The 19,034-nt window shown below is 47.3% G+C and overlaps 1 protein-coding gene across 1 annotated transcript in view; it reads right to left on the bottom strand.

Annotated features, from left to right (window-relative positions):
- The window catches only part of Rarres1 (retinoic acid receptor responder 1), a 35,312-nt gene extending 18,733 nt beyond the window's left edge, over positions 1-16,579 (bottom strand). The window contains exon 1 of the mRNA XM_048424602.3: positions 16,239-16,579. Coding sequence (XP_048280559.1) covers positions 16,239-16,493 — 255 coding nt within the window. The 5' untranslated portion in view covers positions 16,494-16,579. The remainder of the gene's footprint in view (positions 1-16,238) is intronic.
- Between the last annotated feature and the right edge of the window lie 2,455 nt (positions 16,580-19,034).

Genomic DNA, 19,034 nt, shown 5'->3' with positions numbered 1-19,034 from the left:
GTGTGCAAGAGGAGGACTTAGCAGAGGTGGTTGAAGTGTGGAAGTGGACAAGGTCCTCCAGGGATGACACAGAGAAAGAGAAGAGGCAACAGAAGCGTCAGCCTTCATGGCAGTAACAAATGGCGGCTGCTGATCTGCCAGACTGAAGCACTCTCGAGGGTCTTCTGATGCAAGAGAATTGTCTGTATTCTGTCAATCATATTTTAATAAAACGCTGATTGGCCAGGCAGGCAGTATAGGCGGGAAAACCAGACAGGAAGTAGAGGTGATACAATGAGAACAGGAGAATTCTGGGAAGCAGGGAGGTTCCTCTGCCATTCCTGCGCAGACCACCGAAGAGGCAACATGTGAGCTGTCACACTGAGAAAGGTACTGAGCCCATGTGGCTAATGTAGATAAGGATAATGGGGTAACATAAGTTATAAGAGCTAATAAGAAGCCTGACATAATAGGCCAATCAGCTTATAACCTTATGGAGTCCTATGTGTGATTTCTCTTTGGGATTTGCCAGCTGTGGGGTACCAGGTGGGATAGAAACCCCGACAAGCCAGCCCCTCATACTATGGTCTTCCTTATTCTGAAATAATTCTGCACATTTAATTTATTGCTGTTGTTGTTTGCTTGAGACAGGGTCTCCCCTGCAGCCTTGACTAGTCTGGAACTCACTATTTAAAATTCACAGGGATTCACTTGTCTCTACCTTGGAGCGCCCGAACTAAGGGTAATAGGGGATTTAAGGTCATATTTATATTGCCAGATTGTTGGAAATACACGAAGACAAGTGAGGTCGATAAACTATTGTTAGGCAGGAGGAGGGAAGTGACAACCACGACCAGGCTCATCAAGGCTCCGAATGTCACCTGGCCCATTGTGCACCATGAGGAAGAAGAGACGACACTTAAGGGCCCCACATAAGCGGGTCCCTGATTGATCAGGGCTGTAGGACAAGGACACGGGGCCTTTTTTTTTTTCCTGGCAGCTTCAAGCAGGGGCAGAATTGGGGTTTATGAGCATGAAAATCACAAACATTTGTTGCCAAGCTACAATTTCCAATCAGGAATCAAAGACTAGGGACTTTCCTTGTGTGTTCCATCATTAGAAACCAACACAGAATTTGAGTCCCACCAATCAGATTCATTTGTTCTTTCTGTTGTTCGGAGTAGCCATAATGTCTCAAAGAACGAAGGGGCATAACAGACTGATTCTATTGTCTGAGGAGGAGGTTGGTCAGTCACTGGGAAGTTTCCACCTCCCCCAGGACTTGGAAACCTGCACTTTACTTCACCCTACAGATAAAAATGGGGTCTGAAGTCAAAATGGCAGTACTGAGGACCGGGTGCTTTTGCTTGATCCCTTCAGAAGCTGAGTCAATCCCTCTCTGAAATGTTTCTTTCTTTCTTTGCCATTTGGATCTTCTCATTTTAACTAGGCACCCTTGAAAGCGTCTACTTTTCATCTCAAATAGGATTTTAGTACTTCATCGTGTATCAAGGTTCTCACTCTTATCTAATCTCCCCAAAGCCTCCCCCTCTTTCTTACCCGGAGTCACAAGCAGCTTTGCTGGCCCACATGAGATAAGCCCCACAAGGCCGGGCCACCTTCATCTTGAGAGATTCGACTCCCGCTGCCCTTGATTGGCAGCCTGTGTTCTTCAGTAGCCCTGACTCCAGGATTACAGAGGGTCTGCCTTACCCCAAACCCTGTGCTAGGTGAGGGAAAAGCAGACAAAAACAATGCCATTCTGTGCTCAGGAATCCTAGAGCATTAAAGACTCATATGTGCCACTGTAGACATGATTAGTATCTGATTACAGTTGACTTATGGGCTTTGGAAGGCTAGGATCCAATCTAGGGATCTGGAGGTGACATTTGAGTTCAACTCTGAAGACGGACGAGGAACTGGAGGGAGTGGGTCAGTCATCTCATACAGAGCGAGAAGGTTAAAGGGCCTGAGGAGAATCAGAGGACAGAAAGGCTAGCATTAGTGCCCTAAGCAGCTGACCAGGTGAGTGAGTGCAGGTTACAGTGCACATGACTTGAGGGGGGGGGCTTTAAGAAGGCCTCTGGTGGGAAAGCAGAGATGGATACCCGCAACAAGGAGGGAGGATGGGACAGAATGCCGAGAGTGAAGGGTGTTTCCTGGGGCTTGAGCCAAGGCAGGGATCACAAATGTGGACAGAAATACCTGCTGGGTTGATACAAGCCCCATCAAAAGGTACAAAAAGGGGGCTGGAGAGATGGCTCAGCGATTAAGAGCACTGGTTGCTCTTACAGAGGACCCAGCTTCAATTCTCAGCACCTATATGGTGGTCCACAATGATCCTTAACTCCAGTTCCAGGGGCTCTGACGATCTTTTATGACTTGTGTGTGCATCAGGCTTGTATGTGGTACACAGACACACAAAACACTCGCACAGATAAATAACTAAATCGAACATTTTAAAGAAGGTACAAAAAGAAGTTATGCCCAGTGATATTTGGTCAACTGTGGGCCACATATCTGTGGTTCTATAAGATTATTATGCTACTCTATGTCAGTTGTATAAAAAGGCAGCACTCAGGGAGGAGCTTGAGAGACGGCTCAGTGGTTAAGAGCTGGCTGCTCTTGCAGGGGTCTCAAGTTTGGTTCCTAGAAGCCGTCTCAGGTGACTCACAGAACCTGCAACTCCAGCTCCAGAGGTTCTGATATGCTCTTCTGTTTTCCATAGGCAATAGGCACTTGGACACACACACACACACACACACACAAATTTAAAAATCTCCTAAGTGTAGCGTATCAAATTGCATACAATACACAACCCTTGAGAAGAAATTGCCATGTTTCTGGGTTATATGCCTGCTGTGCTGAGATTTGTGATTTTATCATTCTAGAGTATATTGTACCTATACAAAGAGATGTTAGTGGCTATGACATGCCAGGCTGGCAGCAGCTGCACACAATTTGTTTTCATGCATCCCTTTGTTGCATTAATGAGCCACACTGGGTGACAGTACTATCCAACTTTGTGTGATGACACACTGTAGTTCATACAAGGGTAAACTGTAAGGAGCCACCTGGAGAAACCACCCTTACGAGATGGCGCAGGTGATCCTACAGCTTGGAGGTAAACAAGTCCATATTTGGCATAGCCATGTGGGGTTGAGTGCCCTTGCCTGCACATGCGCAACTGAGCCTTGGTTCCCTAGCCTATCCCGAACCCACCCCCCCCACCCCCCCACCCCCCGACCCCGGGCACCAGCAGAATGGTATTCACCAATCAGGACAGTTTCCGAGTCCCTTCACCCTTTAAAAGCAGCTGCCTCTGGGCCTTTCTCTCTCTCTTGCTTTTTTCCCTCTCACCTTCTCCTGCTCTCCCTTTCTCGCCCTCTCTTGTCCCCCATTCCCCCTTCAATCGAGTGCTCCAATAAAGTTGTGATTTGGGAAGAATTCTCGATTTCGTGGTCGTTCCCGCTTGCTGGTCAAGGGGTGCATCACACAGTAAACAGCCCAACCGTGTAACGCTTAGCACACGTTTCCATGGTTAACTGACAAGTGACACCATGGAGACAGCATGCAAATATCAAGGGTCATTGGAGATGCTCATCAAGGGTCATTTGGGATGCTCATGCATGTAGCATAGTGGTGTTAGAGGCTGTTCATTTGTTCCCAGCTACTCAGCCCAGAAATAATCCCACAGAAACTGTATTCATTAAATCACTGCTTGGCCCATTAGCTCTAGCTTCTTATTGGCTAACTCTTATATCTTAATTTAGCCCATCTCCATTAATCTGTGTATCACCATGTGGCAGTGGCTTACCGGCAAAGTTTAGTGTCTGTCTCTGGTGGGATTACATGGCTTCTCTCTGACTCCGCCTCCTTTTTCTCCCAGCATTCAGTTTAGTTTTCCCCAACCTACCCAAGTTCTGCCCTATCAACAGGCCAAGGCAGTTTCTTTATTCACCAATGGTATTCACAGAATACAGAGGGGAACCCACATCAGCATAGCAGACATCGAACTGGGCCAGTGCCAGGTCCTTTTAAGCACTCTCCTAGATAAGAATACTGAGGCAGCTCTGAAGGCCTGTTTGATCTCAGCAGAAGGAAACACAATGTAAGGAAACCGAGCTGTCACTATACAGCTTCTAGATTATTAGTAATGGGAAGGTAGATGGGATCTATTTCTGGTCATGACCTGGAGTTACAATTGCCTTGCCTGGCTGGTGGGAAGCTAGCCTGGTACAGCTTGGCTATCAGCAATCTTCATAATTAATCAAACCAAATTTGTATTTGGTTTCTAGACTGATTAGAGCAGTCTAGAAACCCTGCTCTGTATGTCTCCAATAAGCTGTGAGCAGGTTCATGAGGGTTTCACTGAGGCACAATATGTTATGTGGGTATCAGCAAGCAGCTACCGTGGGGGTACCTTCATGGCATATTATACAGCAATGCCAGGGAACAAAGTGGGCATACAGGCAGCAAACATGGACAGATTCTAAAAATCCTGACTTTTACAAACCAATATAACTTCCTAAAAAAATAAAATAAAAATAAAATAAAAACAAAAAACCAAAAAAAAGTTATGAATAGAATATTTGTAACTCACAAATACAAATGCAGCTTACATTTGGGAATTGTTGCCAGTGGAGAGGGTGGCGGGTGGTGGGTTTGAGGACAAGTATACAAATGACCTCTCTCTCTCTCTCTCTCTCTCTCTCTCTCTCTCTCTCCCTCTCTCTCTCTCCAAGTATGGATCTTGAACCAGAAAGTTATTTCTTCAGTACCCCGCTCCCACACCTTTCCAAAACAAATTTACAGACAGGCTTTTAAAAAGACACAAAAGCATTTAAAAACATGAATCCAGCCCAAAGTGACTTGGCACTGGTGCCCCACCCCAGAGTTTAGATCTATGTTTTCATTAGTTTTCTCATTGTTAGAGTGCCTAGAACGGGGGCTGTGGGGAACACAATGCAAGGTTTTGAATTTAGACCCCTCTTGGTCAACTGACCCGCCCCCTTGCCCACCACGCAGTCTCTCTGCATCTTACATAAGAGGTTTCTACATATGTGATGTAAAAAAGTGAGAACATTCATTTTAAAAGAGCCGAATCCAACACTGTGCAGAGGCGAGCCAGCCCCAGCTTTCCCACCATGGGGAGTAGACTGCAGGGAAAATCTGGGTATCTAATGCCCAGCATCCCATGCCACCCAAAATGACCATCTGCAGAACAGATGAGGATGCTGTGCTACTTTCTTAGACACAGCCAGAGGGAGAGTGCATTATTCCCACACTTTCCAGGAAAACGTTCTTTGCTAAGAAAAGGCAAACAAAGCAAGTGGCCATGTGACTACAACACAAAGGAATTAGTAGGGCTCTTTGTAGTTCTGTGAGAAAGGAGAGTGTATGTGCTACAGCCTAGGACATAATGCCTTACCATCTGCACCATTAGTGGCACAGAGTTTATATTGAATCTGGGCTTTGTCTAGTTGGTCCCTGCATTCCTGCTCCCCGGTGGCTTCTGGGAATTGCTCAGTACCTTGACGTTTTTGGGCTGGATTTGCAGTCCTTTGGGAGGGTTGGGGGCTACTTTCAAAATTCTGCTTGAGAAAACATACAATGAGGTGCCTTCAAAGAACTAGAGTTATTATCCTATACCTCTTTCTTTCTTAACTTCTTTCTTTCTTTCTTTCTTTCTTTCTTTCTTTCTTTCTTTTTTCGTAAGCAAAAGGCTCCTCAGATCCGTATCAAATACTATCATGTGCTTATTTAGTGCTTATATATAAAGCATCCTGTAAGCCACTGGGAGGGAATGAATTTATGTCTGTACCTACTACAATCAATCAGTCCCTCTGTCTGTCTGTCTGTCTATCTATCTATCTATCTATCTATCTATCTGTCTGTCTGTCTATCTATCTATCATCTATCTATCTATCATCCATCTCTCATCTATCTATCTATCTATTATCTATTATCTATCTATCTATCATCCATCTCTCATCTATCTATCTATCTATCTATCTATCTATCTATCTATCTATCTATCTATCTATCATCTATCTATCTATCATCTTCTATCATCTATCTATCTATCTATCTATCTATCTATCTATCTATCTATCTATCTATCATCTATCTATCTATCTATCATCTATCTATCTATCATCTTTTAATCATCTATCTACTCATGTCACCCATCCGTCTCTCTCTATATATATATTTGCCACTCTCATTCTGTGCTTCTCCTGACTTCCCAAAGATGCTGTGTAGAAACTTTTATCACAAAACCTTGAAATAGATATTTCACTATTGCCATTTTATAAATGAAGAAACAGGCAACTTGTCCCAGAACAAAGAACTGCCCCGTCAAGAGCTGTCAGTTGTAGCATATGACCTATCCTCAGAGCCCATCCTCCCAAGACTGCAAACACAGAGGTTGCAAAAGCAGGTGTCAGCAGCCCCTTCCGAGAAAAGGATGCCAGCAAGCCTGCTGCTGGTGTGTGCGTGCGAGGGAGTGGTGGAATGAATTCCTGGCCTGAGGTGGACCTTGTATGGTGTCTGCAAGCCAGATCCCGGAGATGATAACCTTTCTCTGGGAGACACTGGCCATGGAGGACCTCTGTACTAATTTGATAAGGTTTCATAGTAAAGGATCACAAACTGGGTGTCTCAAAACAACAGGTAGTTGGGCAGAATCCACCATTGCCTCTTCCTGGCTCCAGGCGGTGGATCCCATTCCCTGGCATCCCTGACTTGCAGCTGCATTGCTCCAGCCTCTGCCTCTGCCTTTAAATGGTGATCTCTCCTCCTCTGTCTGTCCCTTCTCATGGCCCTTTAAAAGGACAGCAGTCACTGGATTTAAGGCCCAGGTTAATACAGTAGGACCTCATTGTCCCTCAATTACATCGTTCGAAACCCTCTTTACAGTAAGGGGAGCGTTCACCAGCTGGATGAAGACTTGAACAGACCCCTTTGGGAGGATGTAACCCCTAACAGTTCGGATGGAAAGATGCCCTGGGACTGTAGAAGGGGCCCTGAAGAGAGACCCTTTTGGATACATTGTGAATGGAAGCAAACTCGGGAGGTGTGGAAAGTGTCAGAAAAGATAAGGAACAAGACAAGCAAGAGACAAAAAAACTGCTCCAGACAGGGCAGAATGTGAACCAGTTTACAGGAGCGGCCCAGCTGGAGCGCTGGCATATCAACCTGGGGTAGACTTGGGGTTAAGGTCACAGTGCTGGGCAGGGGCCAGGTTAGAGGAGGTCTCTTTCATGGACTTTATCCTGGTATTGTGGTTGTTCACTAGAATGCACTAAAGGGGCTTGCTAAAACACCGTGTGCTGGGCCCACCCACTAAGTATTAATTCAGACAGTCTGGGGTGGGTTCTGAGAACTTGTTTTTTAACCAATTCCAGCTGCTATCAAAGCTGCTGGTCCTGGGACCACACTTTGAGAAGTTCTTTCTCACTGCTGCGTGGGACCATAGAAGTTCTGAGGGATAAGAAGTGACAAGTAGCTCATTCGGTAGTGAAGCTAAGGCATCATCAGGGTCAGCAATATAGAGAACTTCTTTTAAACTGTGGTCAGTGTAAGCACCCAGAATCTTGGGAGAATCAAACTATGATACTTTGGAAATCCAGATGGCAAAGCCACCCTCTGCTTCAGCAGCAACTGATGGATTATAAATCTAGTGTGGGCTCTTTTCCAAGAAGGGCAATCTGAAATGAAATTATTTTTTTTTGAAGAAAATTTACTTCTTGCTTCCTGTGACATGGGTAACTACCTTGCTTTAATGTAATGAGGTACTTACCCATGTCACTACGTGTAGCTGTGAGTAGATGTCTTAGTTACTTTTTTTTTTATTGCTATGACAAAGCACCAGGACCAAGGCAATTTATAAAGGAAAGTACTTAATTTCTGGCTTCTGGTTCCAGAGGGTTAAAGTCCAAGGCCATTGTGCTGGGAGGCATTGCAGTAGGCAGGTAGGGTTGCAGGCATGGTGATCCACAGGCAGAGAGAGCTAACTGGGAATGTGATGGCCCTTTTTCAGGTGAGATAAACCCTTGAGAATCTTAGGGTTCAAAGTTCTCTGCTCACTAGAGTCCTTCCAGACCCCTGAATGCCTCGAACGCCCCGAACGTGGGTCTAATCAACCAGAGGTGCAGACAGAACAAAAGGATGGAAGGAAAAAGAAGCTCACACATTGGATGATTTCTCTTCCTCCTAAACTATGGAACACTTTATTTAGGATTTATTTAAAATTCTGAAAGAAGGTGAGTGACTATGTTTAATAGTAAATTTTGTCCTTTCATAGTTCCACGTGTACACTGAGTTCCGGTACATTCAACCTCCTGAGCAGGCATTCTTGCTTTGGCCGTTATCTGCAGATGAGATCGTTCAGCCTTCAGCTCTGCCCTTGCTCAGTTACTCACTGGGCCTTCAGCCTCAGATCGGGACCACAGCATCGGGACATTTTGTTCTTGGGCTTTCAGGTTCTGGACGTGAACAGCCGCTGGTTTCACAGATTTTCCTTCCCGCAGGGGGCTCCTGGGGAACTATCCTGCCTCTAGCTGTGTAAGTCCATCTAATAAAATCCCCACTTAAATTATATGGACACTCTCTTGGTTCTGTTCCACTAAAGACCCCCTGACTAATACAGCAAGAACAATAATAAAATAGAAGAATTGTGACGTTCTATAGTGACTTTTTGCTCTAGGGCTACTAGGAAGTAAAATGGCTTCAACACAGCCCTGTAATTCTGTGACAGCTGATCTGAATATAACCAGTTAGCTACTGAGTGACTAGCTGGAGAGTAGCATATACAGCATGGATGCACTAGACACTTGGGTGATTCACATACAGGGCAGACCAGGCTAGCATGAGATTTCACACCATCAGGATGACATATATTTTAAAACTTCACAAATGTTTATTTCTGAAAATGCCCACTTCGTATTTCTGTTATCGACCACCAGTAACAAACCACAGAGAGCCAAAACCACCATGGCGGAGGCACTGCTATATATAGCGCTGGCATGTGCACCAAGAAGTAAAAAGCACACTTCTAAGTGCAGCTCTATCAGTTCACTTCTTTTCAGTAAATGCTGTTCATCACCAACCGCAGAGTTATTTCCATCCTAATGGATCATCCTAACGCTCGGTTTCTGGAGCAGAATCTGATGAGGCTCTAACCAGTGGCAGGTTTCTTCTGTCTTGCTTTGTCTCCGAATCGCTGTATAAAGCATTGAGCCGGGAGGAGTAAGTATTAAAGAGAAGTCAAGGAACTAGAAGACAAGCGACAGGTATTTATCCATCCCGAGAGCACAGTTCACAACTCCATCTCCCTGTTTAAATTCATCTGCAACGCAAGAACCTGCGTGATAAGACACCCAAACCTAAGGCTCACGTGTGAACGGAAGCCCTGTGCTCCAGCAAAATGTTCACTCTGTTTCTCCTCTCTGCCATTGCTTCTTAAACTCTGTCCCCCTCCTTTTGTCTTCGGGCCATAGCTGAGGACTTTCCACATTTTTTTTTTTCATGCTGGGGTGGTGGGCAAGTGAGAAGCAGGTTATGCTGTCTCGCTCAGAGGGCTCCCAGGCTCCCCTCTCATCGCAGTGGGACCCACTGGTCTAACATTCTGCTTCTAAATGTCCCCTCCATCTTCATATTTGGTGAGAAAAGATAAATGTCATGCCATTCCAAAAAAAGCAAGCATCTCCACTTTATAAGGTTACTTTTATGAGTCAGGCTTGGTTGGAGAAAAATAACTCATTTGTAAATAAAAATTGTTGGGCCATTCTTAGGTTCTAGACAGAGCGCATATTATATTATGCCCTGGAATTATATTATTGCATTTCCTCCTTTCAGGCAAGGGCAGATAAAGCAAACTGAGCTCATATTACAAAAGTTGCTCACATTCGTAACAGGCCACAGCCAGCGGAGTACTGCCATGGTTTTCAAGAGTCGAACAAAGGGAACAAGGGCAGCCGTTTCCCAAGAACCATCAGTACCTGGCAGTGTGGGAAGTACTCTCAGGGGCCCCAGGACTGGTGTGGCTGGGCAAACAACGGGAATTTTCCCCAAGGTCACTCATAATCATTATCACGAATAATCTTTATATATTGTGAATAACCATAATACACTGTAATCATTATGAAATTATCCTTCGTTATTCTGGAGACAGGAGACGTGACCCTGCTGGCTCGGAGGAGAAGAGACGGAACCATGAGCCAAGGAACACAGCTGGTACCAAACAGGCAAGGGAATGAGGCTTCGGCTGAACCTCCTCCAGGGCAGCGTGACCCACTGCAGACCTCTGACCTCTAGAACTGAAGGTGAATGTATCTCACGTGTTGGACCCACGAGCATTATGGTCATGTGTCACGTGGAGATGGGAAGAAATATAGAGAATTAGTTGTGGTCCCTCATGTAATGTTTGCTGTGTGGACATGTGTCCTTGATGTGACCGTGGATTCACATAGATCCTCTTTACAAGCACACAGAAGATTCTCTTTCAACTTGATTTTAGTGGCGATGATGATGATACCTTACGCAACCATAACAAATAACCCGAATGGACGCTTGTCAGGGCTCCTAGCCTTAATCAGTGTGGGGTTGGCTCTCTAAAACATTCTCCGGATGACTTGCTCCTGCCCTGGCTGTATGCATGCATGGAGTGACTCACGGCTTAGCAGTCACTGAAACTGTTCATCTTTTAGTATTAAAAATTAATCTTTATGTAACATGAGGGCCGGCTTGTTGGGGTATCTGTCCCGCCTGGTACCCCTCAGCCGGCATGCCCCAAAGAGAAATCACACACAAGACTCCAGAAGGTTATAAACTAATTGGCTCATTAGGTCAGGCTTCTTATTAACTCTTATAACTTATATTAACCCATTATTCTCATCTATGTTAGCCATAATGGCTCTGTACCTTTCTCTGCTGGGCAAGTTACATGCTGCCTCTTCGGTGGTCTGTACAGGAATGGCTGAGAGAGAGCTTCTGCTTCCAGAATACTCCCAGTCTCTTTGCTCCACCCCTACTTCCTGTCTGGCTTTCCCGCCTATATTGCCTGCCTGACCAATCAGCGTTTTATTAAAATATGATTGACAGAATACAGATAATTCTCCCACACCATCTTTAAGGGATTGAGTATTTGCATTCAACTTCCAATGGAACGGTTAAGAGCCTTAAAGGAAGGCTTTTGGGCAGACGCCCAAGAAGATCAACCTGCCCCTAGCCAGTCGTCTTTACTTGGGGCACTGCTAATACCATGTGATGACAAACACCCTGGCCTGACAAGTAGAAAACCAAATGTAAAATGTTGCGGACAGGAGAATAGGAACAAAACCAACTTGTTCCAGAATAGTTGAGGGCATTCCTATCCGCTGGCTCATCTGGGTTCAGTCACTTGGGCAACTTGGGGCAAGGGACAAGGAAACATCACACCCAGGTTTTATACCGCTGGCATTCCCTGCCAAATGCTGGACCTGGATCCTACCCCCTGGGAGCTCGTGTGGTGGGCAAAGACTGTAGTCTGCCTGAGTCTCTGCAGGTCAGGCCAGGACTGTCTACTCTGTGCATCCCTGTGCTCTGTGCCACGAGGTTTCCTCCTTAGGCAGCTCGCAGCCCTAATGACAGCAAGGCCCTACAGGGCCTCTGACTTGGCTGTCGTCTCACGAAGTCCCTAAAAGTTAAGAGCTTTTTTTTCAGGGAAAGAAAACCTGACTTTGCCTTACTATTTTATTATCTTTCCTCCTGCGTATGCATCGCAGCCTCTTTGATTCCCCAATTTTTGTCTCCATGTAATACGGCCTACATAATGCATTGCTTTCCTAGTCTTACTGATTGACTCTGAATTATTGACATTAATGGAGAGAAGGGTTCAAGAAGACGCGTAATTGGGTGTCTAATATTGTACTAAAGTGCTCTGTCGACTGAGAAGCGGTGCGTTTCTTTCTCAGTGGAGTGCATGCACTTGGATCTGTGTGGCCCAGGGGATGAATTCTGCTCCTGCTTCGGGCCTGCGGTAGTCAGTCTGAATCCTGAGAGCAGCAGCTGCTCTACCTTCTGGCCTGACAAGCGTGGTCCAATGTTTTCCAAAAACCACTGACTCACCTCTAGGCCGGCTATTTAAGACACACTTACTACCTGATTGGGCGCCGACTGTTGGGTGAGCTGTGAAGAACAGGTCTAAAACATGTGTCCTACCCGCTGACCTAGTTTGCATCCCATTGCTGTGATAGAGGCCATGACCAGCTTGGGGAGGAAAGGGTTTCTTTGGTTTACACTTTCCTATTACGATCCATCACTGAGGGAAGCCAAGACGGGAACGAGCAGGGCAGGAACCTGGAGGCATGAACTGAAGCAGAGGTCAGGCTGCTTTCCTGACTCCCTGTGACTGTCTCAACATCCCCTTCTTCTTAAATACACCCCAGGGTCACCTGCCCAGGGTGGCTATGTTCCCAGTGAGCTGGACTCTCCCACATCAATCATTAATTCAGAAAATACTCCTATGGTTTTGTCTATAGGCCAATCTGATGAAAACATAGTCTCAGGTGAGGTTCCCTCTGACCAGACTTGTGTCAAGATGACAAGAAAACTAACTAGCACACTCACAAGGTCCAAACTCAGTGCTCTGGAAAGAATCGACGGGGTTGTCTCTTCAACTCTTGCTGTATGAGCAAGCCACGATTGTGGAAGAAGCAGGGGAAAGGCCGGCGTAGAAGACTAGGTACCTTATCCTTTCTACGCGCACACCCCACTGGCTGCAAACCAAAATGGAAACCGAAGTGAAGCTTTTCTTGCTAGAAAGACCCCCATAAAGCTTCAGTCAAACAGCCATACATCAAAATTAAAGGGATATATTTATACTTACTACTTTTTATTGGAGGAGAGCATGGGCAATCCCCTCCCCCAACACACCTTGCCCAGCTGTTTGAACTGCATCTGGTTCTGGATGGGAAATGGGCCCTGACCAATTTCCAGGCAACTGATTCCTGAATACGGTGGCTTTCTTGGGAAGTATGTGCCCACAGAACTCTCCTCAAATCCATACATCTCAGTGAAATCAAAGTATCCAGGAGTGGAGAAACCCATAGGCCTGACCCAGGATACCCAGAAGCCTAAGAACTTCCAACACCATGGGGGATCTGTTCCGCTCCAACTGTGATCCTGAGCCTGGGCCACATCGTAGAAGGAAAGTAAAAAAAAAAAATTGGTCATGGAATGATAGTGTATGACCAGGAACAAGGTGACAATGGGTAGGGATAGCAGAGAACACAGGCCGCCACCCACCTTAAGGTCTCATCTTCAATCAGGAGCCAGAGACTTTTCCTTGTGCTTTCTTAAACCATAATCTACAGTGATTACTGCATTTGACCACGAGAGGGCAACAATGTTTCTAAAATGAGGACTCTCCAGGCGCTAAGAGAAACAAGGAAATCTCCAGGCTGGAAGATGTCTTTAAACATCTTTTGGTCCCCTGGCTTCCATTTTTTGTTTTGCTTTGTTTGTTTTTGTTTTCAGATAAAGTCTACATCAAGAACTGCATCCCTCATCATGGCCTGGTTTATGCACATAGATTTGGACCACACTGGGAAACACCTCTCTTGCTTTTGCCATTCACCCTCATGGTGTATGGCCCAAGTCATTTCATTACATAGGATTTGGAAGTAGCTCAGTGGTCGAACATGTGCCTAGCATGTATGGGGCTTTGTGCTCAATCCCTGGAGCCAAAAATTACAATAACTGGACCCACAGCAATTGATCCCTTACCTCGAAAACCTGACTTAGTCCCAGCCCCTCACGTTAAAAAAAGGAGCATACTCAGCCCTAAGTGAAGAGGGGTCCCTGTGAGTTCCACTTCTCCCACTCAGGCATCCTCTTGCTCCCCCTGGTTCAGGACCAGGTGAAGGACAGCTGCAGCGTGGCAACCTATTGCATTATCCTAACGAAATGCTCATGGGATGGAGATTCTAACCAGAGGGTGGCCATCTACCTACACTAGATGAGTTCTCTGAGGACTGCGGCTTCTCTCGCCATTGGAGCTCCTACAGCCACCTTTCTGGAAGCTGTCCCCACCAAGCTAAGTTTGTGTCACCTAAAAGAGGTGGTTGAGTGCTTCAAAGCAAAAAGAATGCCAAAGATGTCTTCCTAAGGTTGCTACCCCACATCTGAAGTAAGGTCACAAAATCCAGCTTCATGCCTAACATAAAATGTTCAAGATTTAGATACTGGGCAATGGGCTACCTCTAACTCTTATTTTGATACTTTGCCTGCTTTATCATATGACACAACTTTTATAGCCACCCAGCGTTGGCAGACTATGTTATTTCTATCCTAAGTGGGGTGATAGCTGGAGAATACTTATATATGGGTCTCCAAGTTGTTTGGCTCTTTGAAGGTAAAACAAGACCCAGTTTAAAGTCTAAATAGGTCCTGCTGCAGACCCTAGGAAGCCAGCTTACTGCAATCCCTGGCCAGGGATCAGCCCCCATTCCCAGGCGTTTACCTTCATTTTGCCACCTTCCCAGACATTTGCATGCCCTTGTTAGATGTTTATCTCCCCAACACTGGCCGGCCTGATCATCTTTAAGGGTGGACCTTTCTTTAGTAGCCTTTTAAGGGAAACAATTTGACTAGATTCATGGCGGAAATTGATTCTTGGCACACTGACCTCTTTTCCTTGGCTCCCGCAATCACATAAATGTTAAAAACCAGGGAGGTTAAGGGCGGTTAAGAGGAAACATAACATCAGGGAATTGTTTCTTGGGCTGATGTCTTAGATCCCATGTTTTAGTTTCACTCACACTCGCCACTTGCAATGAAGTAGGGTCTTCTTAAAGTTCCGGAACACTGCTACAGATAAGCTGTACCAGAGCGCTCAGTGAAGGGAAGGGGAGTGGGTTTTCCTTCAGATTGTGAGAGCTAGCTTATTTCGTTAGGGTGCCAAAGATTCCGTTTCCAAAGGGTGGCCAAAAGTATAGAACTGCAAGGTATTTAATGTTTTTTTTAAAAATGCATTTGTTTATTATGTGTGTGCATGTATGCTGTAGCAGGCGCGTGGAAGTCAGAGGACAACTTGGGGGAGTCAGTTCTCTCCTTTGGCCCCGAGGTCAGAGAACCAAAGTCACGTTATCAGGCTCGCCAACAGGCACCTTTACCTAGCGACCGCCTCACTCACCCTCTTTATGATTTCTGAAAATCGCCTTGGAATGCAGGAAAATCCCTGGTCTTTGAAAACTGGTATACTTTGCCAGTCTGGGTGTTTTGCTTTGCTTTGTTTTGTTTTAACAGAGAAGTCTCCCCCTAGATAACCAGGGAGGCTACCTTCAGGGCTCCTCTTTCCTCCCGGAGAGGAAGACGAGCTCTTAATATGACCTTTTTCTGATAAACTAGTAAAGACTGGAGCTTGGGCGGGGCATGTCCCCGAGACAGTAAAGGTTTTTGCTTGTAAACAATCACAATAGTTTGCCCAATCACAATAGTTTGCCTTTTCTAGAAATAAGGAGCAAGGTTGACCGTCCAAAGGGCGGTTCACATCATCTGATCCCAGACAGAGAACCATCTTTACCATCCTACCCATTCAAATCTTAACGCTCAGAGCTACACACGATTTAAGGTCGCGGGGTCTGTGGTTTTGTGGAACATTCGGGGGAGCCGCACTGCCTTTGGGACTCTGCAGTTTAAAAGTAAACTTTTAAGATCTGTTTGATGAAGGGAGCCATACAGCTTCGCTCACACAAATCCACGCCTACACTCGCGGTCTGAGAGCACCGCTTTCAGTTCCAGCAGAAGACTGCGGCCCTATCACTGACTGGTTAGATCAGGACCACGCCAGAACTAGGTGGTTCCCGCGCAGGCCTAGAGGAATCTTACACAGTAGTCTTCAATTAACAACCAAACAGGGCGAAACACCAGAAACTTGTTTGCGATGCTGAGAGCTGGCTTAGACTTTGGACACACCTCCCTAACCTTTGGTAGAAGCCGCAGAATTTAAGCCATAGGTAAATTAAGCCATAGGTACATAGTGCGCATCCCAACAGTCACTCATGCTGGGGGACCCTAACCAGGGACTGTTGTTCGTGAGACCCTTTCTTCAGTTTCCCCAAAGGTTCCTATGATGCTATAGCATGTAAAGTATGTCTGGCTTCGGAAATGTCAGAAAGGCAAAGGCGGCGTTTGAGGACTCCGCGGCCCTCGAGCAGCAGCAAGATCTGCACCGCGGTCCCCGCGCGTGTCCCTCCGTATCGCGGCCCACTCACCCTCGCACGGCCCTCCTGCACTGCCGCCAGCACCCGCAGCGCGCTGGGCGAAGCGGCGCGGAAGTTGAAGAAGTGCATCGCAGCGTTCGCAGCCCGCTGCAGGATCCCGCGTGGCAGTCCCTCCGCCGGGGGCCGCGTGGGGACATTGGTGTGCTCCCGATCCCAGGGAGCCACGGCAGCCGCGGGCAGCGCGAGGTTCAACAGTAGCCAGAGGCTCAGCCACAGCGCGGGCCGCTGGGGTCTACGAGGCTGCATGGACGCTGACGGCGAGGGTCAACTGGACGGCGTGAATGCGAGAGGCTGGCACGGAGCTCTCCGAACCGGGTCTGCGATGCCCGCTGAAATAGGCCGCGGCAGCCACTCCCCTCCGCCCCCGGGTCGCCGCCCTGTCCAAGCAGAAGGACCAGAAAGCGCCTCCGGGAAAGCGGGTCACAGAGCGTGTCCCCGATTACGCAGTGAGAGGGGTCAGAGGGCAGTGGCACGCCTCTTCGACGGCACACCCGGATCCCAGCTCTGGGGACCTGGCTTTGTCGCCGATTTCACAACCGTCTGACTTTAGAGAGAACCCACTCCAAAGGTTAGCTGCAGGTCAAAGAGGAGAGAGGTGACAGGGATGGGCTGCCTCAGGCCTTGGTGGGGACTCTTAGAAGAGGAAGCTGGGAACAGGGAAAGTGTGCTGAGGTTGTGAGCAGGTAGGGAACACCTGCAGGTCAGCCTGGAGGCGAACACCTGCAGGTCAGCCTGGAGGCGGGGAGGGAGGATGGGTGGTGGGCAGCCCGACAGAGGTTCTGAGAATCAAGCAGATTACTTAATACTGGTGAGAGGCCTTGGGTTGAAGCCAGATTCTAGGACTGTGAGACGTGGATACAAAGTGACAGACAGTAAAAGAGGTGGCTGCTGTTTCTAAACAGAGAGAGACAGAGGAGGGTAGGGGGAAGAGAACGTGCTCCTGGGGGTCTGACAGCGAATAAAAAGGCTTTTGTCAAGCCTGATTACTAGAGTTTCTTCTCGGGACAATCAACCACCCACCTAGCACGCAACAAATTAGATAATAAATGAAAAGCAAGAAAGAGACAGAAAATGAGAGAATCCAGGACAGGTAGAGATACTCGGGGGTCTAGCCCACCTTATCAGCAATGGTCACCCCTCTGAAAGGGCCAAAGAATGGTTGAGACCCAGTTTGTTAAATACGGGGAAAGAGGGCGGTTGGTTGGGTAGCTTCGCTGCCTGCTGTCTGCCCTTGACTCCAGCACTCATAGATGGGATTCTGGAGCGAGCTGTTCTGCAGTTATCAAGTCCCTCGTCTGTGGAGGGCCGCAACCACATTCTCCATTGCTTCAAGGGACAAAGGTAGAGATTGACCTCTGCGACCTCAAGGTGTGGTGGTACACGCCTTTAGTCCTGATGCCTGGGAGGCAGAGGCAGATTGACCTCTGCGACCTCAAGGTGTGGTGGTACACGCGGTACACGCCTTTGGTCCCAATGCCTGGGAGGCAGAGACAGGCAGATCTCTGTGAGTTCAAGGTGTTGTAGCACACGCCTTTAATCCCAGTGCATGTGCTTGGTAACTCTCTACTGCTGCGTCCCTGCCTACTTCCGAGGCATCATCTGGGATAATGGGCAGCGGACCAATCCAAGAGTGATACGTCAGAAGCGAGGACTGTTTCCTTTATAAGGGCTGGGTTTCCCTCATTCTGGGTCTCCGCCATGTAAGCTTATGCTCTCCCTCTCAAGACGCATTAAAGCTTTACTGCAGAAGAATCCTAAGTGCCCTGCGTCGTTCTTGCAGACGAGAAGGTAGCGCGGGACACTCGTCCATGGACGAGAAGGAACCATCCAAACGCACTCCGTCCTGTTGCCCATCTATGCTTTTCTCCTGCACATCTGTGGAAAACCCGGGTCATGGGGAGAGGAGGATGAGCAAGCAGATAAACATTTGGAGCACACCTAGGCAGGTGGGGCTCAGACAGTCAATCAGGTCAAGAGCCCGTGTCTTGTGCTGTTTGGAATAACATGCTCGGCAGGAAATTGAGGATGGGGCAGGAAGCCCTAAGATAGAGGTTTAACCTGGGTCAGGACTGGAAGTCGTATCCAGAGGGGATAGCAGAATCATTGGGGCAGATGGAGTATTTAAAAAGGGCCAGACATTTAATTTCCACTTCATTTTTTCTTTCTCTCCTTGTCTCTAGACTAACCATGGTTAGTAGCCACATGGACACTTGGAAAGCAATCTGTGGTCAGAAAACACGCATTTCCTGGTGTACAAGGGTGAGACGTTGCCAGAGCACTGGGTCCCCTTCCTGCCACAAGTGCCAATGAGCAGAGGTAGGAACTGGATCTTTATTCAGAAAAGCAGGCAGTTTGAGAAGGCAACAGATTAACACTCCGAGGACAAGCTGCCTTCCGTCTCACCAAGCCAGGAGGAGGGAAACAAGCAACCAGTCATTCCGGAGTGGCCATGCCCCTCCGCTCAGGTGGCTGCATCCCTGAGACCTGAGATGTCTACGCCACTCTCATCCTCTTCCTCACAGCCTTCCCTCCTCCTTTGACCATTTAGGCTCGGGAACTTCTTTGTTATATGGACTCTGATGTCTTCTGGAATCAACCCGGCGTTTGTCCAGGGCTGGAGAGTTAACTCGGAGCAAACGAGCTATCACAGGGTGTCTGTAACTAAGCTGTTAACATACACATGCAGATCCTCTTTGATAATGTGGGATGGAAAAGTAATCCCCATCTATATCCCCTGTCAAGACTACCCAGTGCCCTCTGGATATGCATGGACACACAGAATGCCTC

The sequence above is a fragment of the Myodes glareolus genome, chromosome 20 (assembly GCF_982192425.1).
Source record: "Myodes glareolus chromosome 20, mMyoGla1.1, whole genome shotgun sequence".
Lineage (NCBI taxonomy): Eukaryota > Metazoa > Chordata > Mammalia > Rodentia > Cricetidae > Myodes > Myodes glareolus.
The sequence above is the reverse complement of the archived record's forward strand: the minus strand, read 5'-3'. Positions and strand labels throughout refer to the sequence as shown.